Source organism: Aricia agestis, chromosome 2 (genome assembly GCF_905147365.1).
Source record: "Aricia agestis chromosome 2, ilAriAges1.1, whole genome shotgun sequence".
NCBI classification, from domain to species: domain Eukaryota; kingdom Metazoa; phylum Arthropoda; class Insecta; order Lepidoptera; family Lycaenidae; genus Aricia; species Aricia agestis.
Window position 1 is genome coordinate 24,702,165 of NC_056407.1, and position 7,459 is coordinate 24,709,623.

The window sequence follows — 7,459 nt, forward strand, 5'->3', positions numbered from 1 at the left end:
TCTCACAGAAAACCGGCGTGAAACAGCGCTTGCGCTGTGTTTCGCCGAGTGAGTGAGTTTACCGGAGGCCCAATCCCCTAACCCCTACCCTCAACTATTCCCTTCCCTTCCCTTCCCTACACTCCCCTATTACCCTATTCCCTCTTAAATGGCCGGCAACGCACTTGCAGCTCTTCTGATGCTGCGAGTGTCCATGGGCGACGGAAGTTGCTTTCCATCAGGTGACCCGTTTGCTCGTTTGCCCCCTTATTTCATTAAAAAAAAAATGTTCGGGCCACACTAACGTTTAACGTCAATGCCCAACAACGCGACAATTATATTGCGATAATTTTAACGCGTTAAAGTGGGTGGCTACACTTGAACGGTCAACGTTTAATGCCCAACGGCGTTGAAAACGGCATTGTAAACGCCGTTGAAAATTATTGCGTTAAATTGTGGCTACACCTACGGCTAACGTCCAACAACGCGATAATTAACGGCGTTTGACGTTAGTGTGGCCCAAACATCATATTAGCGCGTTCAAGTTAGCCCTTTCAAATAATTTTCCCCGTTTTTTCCACATTTTCGTCTATTTCTTCGCACCTATTAGTCCATAGATAATACATATTATATATATACTGTATTAGTCTTATTTATGTATATTTTATAGTCGTGTATGTATATTTATTAGTTTGTGTTTCCATACCTCCGGAACTACAAGTCAGATTTAAGTGATTTTTTTGTTATCTATTCTGTGGTTGTACTAAGTTTTGTTCAAGTAAGGGAATATTTAACTCTCGACGCAAAAACGACGGGATGTTATAAGTTTGACGTGTCTGTGTGTGTGTGTGTCTGTCTGTGTATCTGTCTGTGGCATCGTAGCTTCCAAACGGATTAACCGATTTTGATTAAGTTTTAAACGATTTAAATCTTATTAAATGTTAAAACTCAATAACATATTTTTACTTATATTATTATTAGAATAATCCGAATAATCCTTCATGTTGTTAAAGTGAAACACAAATATATATATATATATATATATATATATATATATATATATATATATATATATATATATATATATATATATATATATATATATATATATATATATATATATATATATATACATATAATACATATATACAGTACAGGATTAGTATTCTATAACGCATAATAATTATTCTAGTAGTTTATAAATTAAAAAACGATTGAAAGTTACAAAACTATTTATTTTGGCTAGTTCCAAGCACATTTATATCTTAGACTTATCACAAAATGATTCGCACAAATGATTATTATTTTAAGTTTCCAAGTTTATTTTGTTCTCTCAATATCATGTAATTTGTTTTAATATTCCCTGACGAATTAGCACTTGGCATTCTGAAGTTGGTAAAAAGTGTCTACTGTTCTTTTTTAAGGTAACTACATCTCCGTCTTCTAATTCTAATTTACCATAATCCATTAGACATAGTACTTCAATGTATAGAGATTTGGGAGGCCTAAGATTTTCTGTTAAATCTATTCCATTATAACCAATATCCTCCCCTAGAGATCGCACATACATAGCAAGGTTTGTAGAGTATTTTGTAAACCACTCGTATTCATGATCTGATAGAAGTTCTCTCACATCAGCTGGCAGCACTGCGCCAAATTCCCAACGTAAAGTTTTGATCTTGTTTAAACGATCATAAAGATAGGCCAGTAAACATCTTTTGTTTCTCTCTAAAGCTGTATGTCTCACTTGTACTGTGGTCCAAAGGGATCTATTTTCTGATGTTGCGTTCCTGAAAAGAATATTTATTTTGATGTCAACGTAATCTTATCCAATTGCAGTTTTCTTTATAAAGTAACTTTAATTAAATTTGCATCTATTATAGATGATTTAGAGTTTTCTTTGAGCCAAGTCACCACTTTTTAAATATTGAAGCACCGCCTAGAACAATTTTTGGAAATGTCACATTACATGAAAATACTTAAGTATTATGTTGAGATTTGACCCAGTCCTGACAAATGAACTAGTTGGAAAACATCTGGGACTAACAAGTATGTGAGTTTTTACAATATTGTTTTTTGTAACAGTATGAATGGTCACATAACATACTAGAGATCTGAAAAAGTCTCATTATCCTAGTATTGAACCTGCACCCTATTAGGTGCAAAAAAATCACAAAATTTAAAGACCATAGTCATAAAGAAGGCACCTAACTCACTTTCACAACAAACTACCACTACCCAACTTCTTTTTATTCCTCTAGAGAGCATACAGATATAGTTCAAGAACATTATTGATTGGCAGTGGATTAGCGATCAACTTTATAAAGCTATATCTTATCAATGTTTTATCATTTCTAAAAATAAACAAAAAGTGAACAACTTACGCATCGTTCATATTCATTTTAAAGAGAGCATGCATTTCTTCGGTAATTTGTCTTATTTTGTCGTCCTGAAATAAGAAAAACAATAAAAATTTATAACCTATTATATACACAAGCCTTTACGTAAAACTAACATTCTTAGAAAGTTTAAAGTTAAAATCAATACTAATTTTATTTGGTCTGAGACTATATAATTATTATTATACTTACAAATTTTATTTGGTCTGAGACTATATTATAATTATTATTATACTTACAAGTTACAGCTGTAAACATGTATGTAATACCTACTTACTTACATTATACTGATTCAATGTTTCTCGATTTCTATCGGCTTCCTTTAGTAGATCAATAACTTTTTCTCCAAACATGTTTCAGTGCGTAATTATTTACATTTTAAAACAATAATTTAAAAGTGAATATCTTTGTAACCATAAACCCAAATTCCAAAAACTTAGCAATTAGCAAATAAACTTTAGAATTTTGTTAGAAAAAAATATAAACACTTTGAAGTTTGAAGTTTGAACTTTGACAGAACATTGTTTTTTTTTTTTCATATAATGGCACTTCGGCTATAACCATGGCCAGTGTCGAGTATAATATTATGGCGGGAAAACAATATTCTTTAATACAATTTTTTCTATATTATCGTCAGGTCAGTCAGGTCTAAAGTCTAGTCAAAGTCTAAGTATAAAGTCAATACAGTCAAGAAGTCAAGTCGGTCGATTCAGTAAAGTGGTAGGACGCTTTACTAAAACTTTTGATGGAGTTTTGGAGGGAACACAATAGAGCACGTTTCTGGTTATTACATCACTTTCCCACACTTGTGCACGATAACGAATATTTAATGGTTAATATCCTACCAATATTACACATTAAAAACCCAGATAACACAATTTTAGGAAAATAATATAAAAACACAACATCAGTCTTTCACATTCTCCCAAAAACTCCCCAGAACATTGTTTGCTCGATAAAATTTGACATAGTGTGTGACTGTTTCTAATCGAAATTAGTGATGGTCGACTCGAGTAACTATCTAACTCGAGGTAACTCGAGTTGGGCGTAACTCAAACCCACTCGAGTTTAATTCTCTCTGACTCGAGTTCGTAAACCGCCAAAAATACATTTTTTTTCTTTATTCAATACCAACAGCGTATTACAATTTAGAACTTAACACTAAACATGTAACAATTAGTATGGCCACTAACAGGTACCTATTACATTGTTTGACAAATAGTAGTGCTATTTACATAGTTAAAGTATTATAGTACCTCAATGGCTATTTAACATACTTAATAATAAAAACAATTGACTTAATAAAAAAAATATTATAATTGTATTTCAAACAAGAATTTTTTTTTTTACTTACATTATTATAAATAAATAATATAATTAAAAAACCGGCCAAGTGCGAGTTACACTCGCCCATTAAGGGTTCCGCAGCAGAAATAAGGTTTATTTCTATGAAATTTAAAGGTTTTTGATTTAGGTATTTTTATATTTCAGTTGATTTAATGAAGTTTAGAAGTTAGAGAGGGGGGGGGGGGTACACATTTTACCACTTTGGAAGAGTCTCTCTCGCAAACTATTCAGAAAAAATGATATTAGAAACCTCAATATGATTTTTGAAGACCATATACCCCACACGCATAGGTTAGATGAATTTTTTTTTGTTTCAGTTATACCTATGGGGACCCCTAAAATTTTATAATAATTTTTCCATTTTTGTATCAAAACCTTAATGCGGTTCACAGACTACAATATCTACTTACCAAGTTTCAATACTATAGCTCTTATAGTTTCGGAGAAAAGTGGCTATGACATGACGGACGGACAAACAGACAGACAGATAATATGACGAATCTATAAGGGTTCTGTTTTTTGCCATTTGGCTACGGAACCCTAAAGATGAAAGAATTGAAACAGATAAAAATATTATTTGTCGGTTCCAATTTTTTAACTATTTATGCGAAGCTGAGGGAATAAACTGGTAATAAAAATTCAAAAAAGCATTCACTTGTCCAGCCAGTTATATTGAGTTCAACCCGAGTTACGTGAATTTTAACTCGGGTTAAATCGAGTTTTGGTTTTTCCGAGTTGGCACAATAACACTAAACGAAATCTTCAAAATGTACTAAAAATATTAAAAGGTAAATTCTATTAACATACTAAAATACTTACTATAGGTCTAACAGGATCTGATGGCAAATTTAGATGGCAGTTTTTAAAAAAAATATCCTTGATCAGTGGATAAATTTTTATCCCATCAAAAACATTCTGTAAAAAAACCAAGTCTCGCAACTCAGTTTTTATACCGTAAAAATTTATGAGATCAACTTGGACATCGCATGATTAGATTGTTTATTATAACACTATACAGTATCACAATTCACACAGCACTACGGGCCTGCATCAATCGCATGGAGCGCAATCGACTAAACAATCTAATAATATAATAATTATAAATTAGTATAATTTGTAAGATACATTGTATTTTCATGCCATGTCCAAGTCGATCTATTTATTTAAAACGTAAAAGATTTTTAATATTGACATGATAATAACTTACGTAATAACTAGAGACAGAAGGTCCCCTAGGTAGGGACTGAATAAATTAACCGACTTGGTATTGCATGGATCTCATAAATTTTTACAGGATGTTTTTGATGGGATCTCACTTCTTTTTGTAGAGTCCTACTTTTCTCCGTTTTGGTACCTTTTACTACTATAAAATATATCAATAACGATTTTTCTAAGAAACAAATAAAACTAACAATTAATAATAATATAATCATTATGTATACACTATACAGTATTATACTACTTGCCTTTCATGACTATCCAATATCCATACTAATATTATTATAAATGCGTTTGTTTGTTTGTTTGATTGACCTTCCTTCACGGCCTAGCGAAGCAACCAATCGACTTGATTTTTGACGTAAACTTAGTTGAAAGGATGAAGAGTAACATAGGCTACTTTTGGTCTTGGAAAAACGCCAGGTTTCCAAAGGAGGTTTACAAGAATATTCGTATTTTACGCGATTTTTGAATTCCGCGCGAGCGAAGCCGCGGGCAAAAGCTAGTGATTCATATATACTATAGATACTTATCTACAACTATTACTCCTTGGAATATAAGTACGGAAATATCGATGGTACCGGTACAATGATTCATAAACCGCAAATTTAACTTTGTAATCCTATAAATTTATATGGGATTACAAAGTTATTCACGAAGTTAGTGTATCTAGAAAACTGGACAGAAATTTTGAAATATTTGATTTAGACACTAAACACTAATTATATTCTAAATTTGAAGGTTCTATGTCTGCTAGAAGTGCCTTAGACTTTTGGTGATCGGTCAGTCAGTCAGTGACAAAATTAAGAAACTTTAACAAGTTACAGTTCTTAAACTACTGGTGCAAATTGAATAAAATTTTATATATATCGTGTCTATACAAAGCTTGCTTAACAACTGAAAATTCAGGCTTGTTGGTTTATCTACAATGAAGTTATAGGGGGTCAAAAAGAGCCTGAATTGGTTCGAGAAAAGGATGGTACGGCCGTGCCGCTTTTTTGCTCGACTTGGCGGGGGCACTGCCGTGGCCCCAGATATTTGCATGTTTCACACACAGAATCAACCTCCATAATGAAAAAAAAGATCAAAATATTTTATTCCAATCACCCATATTGCAAAGTAAAATACTTTTTTGTTTTAAGAATTTTTCTTCTAAATAAACACTATAATCTTTAGATTAATGATTCACCAATCATTAATCTAAGACTTTAATCATTATATTTTATTAATTTATTTGCTTAACGGTCTGTTGTCGGAACAAATAAACTATAAAGTATAATCGTCAGTTAAACCTTGTTTTTTACGAAGAAATGTGATTAGAAATGTAAACCTATTTCAGTAAAGTATTTCAGTAAAGTATTTCAGTAAGTATTTAGTTTGGACTTTGGACCATAATATTTTAACATTCCAAAAAAATCGTTCGTAAGGAGCATCTGGGTGTACGGCAGTGCACCCGCCAAGACGAGCTAAGCGAAGCGCACGGGCACTACCTACCTTTTCTGTGTTTCGTCGTTTTTTTGAACCCTCCTAGAGTTGGTTTCCTTTCCGATTTTCCTAGACAGTTCATAATATAATCAAACATACAAAGACTCAATTGAATACCTAGCTCTTATACTTTAGATTTTATTGATATCTAAAATACACCGATTTCGTCACTGAACTCAATCTCAAGACTGCTTATTCATTGAAATAAACAAGTGGATTGGTGGATTTGACGACCTCTGTGGCTCAGTTGGTGGGCTATCGGTAGCTCAAGCCGGGGGTCACGGGTTCGAATCCCGCCGACGGAACAAAAATTTTTCAAAGTTCCTGGGTCGTGGATGTGTATTAAATATGTGTATAATATAATAAAAATCTTAAATATAAGTATGTATCTATACTATATAATATTATAAATGCGAAAGTATCTCTGTCTGTCTGTCTGTCTGTCTGTCTCGCTTTCACGCCAAAACTACCAAACCGATTGTAATGAAATTTTGTACACAGATAGTCTAAAGCCTGAGAAAGGACATAGGCTACTTTTTTTATTGGAAAAAAGGGTTGTAAGGGGGTGAAAATACGAAAATTTGTTCAAATTAAGTTAGTTCCAAAAATTCATACTAGATGGCACCGTGCGTCTCTTATATCGCGCTAACGCTTACCCAACATCTTTCTATAAGAGGTGGTATCATTTTACATTCGAGTTTCGCTTTTTTTCGATTGTTATTTCTTTTTTACGATATTTAATAAGTCAGTACTTTATATTATATACAGTGACGTAACCTTAAACCTATCAATGGTAAATAGTTTATGGGTAAAGTTGTGTAATTGGGGGGCTAAATAAGCTTTAAAATTTGGCATAATGTATAAAGTTTAATTTAAAAAATTAAATAAGTATTATGTGCACACTGCACAGCTGTTTTGATTTAAGGGGTACCAGGGTTTTTTTTATAAAAGCTTTTGACACCAATTTTGTTGACATCGCGCGCTATAAACCGAAGTCCACGCTGACGAAGTCGCGGGCAACAGCTAGTAGT

The 7,459-nt window shown here is 32.6% G+C and overlaps 1 protein-coding gene across 1 annotated transcript; it reads right to left on the minus strand.

Annotated features, from left to right (window-relative positions):
* Window positions 1-1,193: 1,193 nt before the first annotated feature.
* On the minus strand, window positions 1,194-2,845 carry LOC121737892 (DNA replication complex GINS protein PSF1-like). The gene is made up of 3 exons (XM_042129628.1): window positions 2,660-2,845; window positions 2,364-2,428; window positions 1,194-1,769 (listed from the first exon to the last, which is right to left on the minus strand). Exons 1-3 carry the CDS (start codon window positions 2,729-2,731, stop codon window positions 1,319-1,321), a joined length of 588 nt encoding a protein of 195 aa, XP_041985562.1. The 5' UTR covers window positions 2,732-2,845; the 3' UTR covers window positions 1,194-1,318.
* Window positions 2,846-7,459: the final 4,614 nt, after the last annotated feature.

Excerpts from the sequence above, each read along its gene's own strand:
- LOC121737892 (XM_042129628.1), bottom strand. The coding sequence starts at position 2,731 with ATGTTTGGAGAAAAAGTTATTGATCTACTAAAGGAAGCCGATAGAAAT. Across the intron at positions 2,429-2,659 it reads AAACATTGAATCAGTATAAT|GACGACAAAATAAGACAAAT; the intron begins GTAAGTAAGTAG and ends TTCTTATTTCAG. Across the intron at positions 1,770-2,363 it reads AAAATGAATATGAACGATGC|GAACGCAACATCAGAAAATA; the intron begins GTAAGTTGTTCA and ends TATTCTTTTCAG.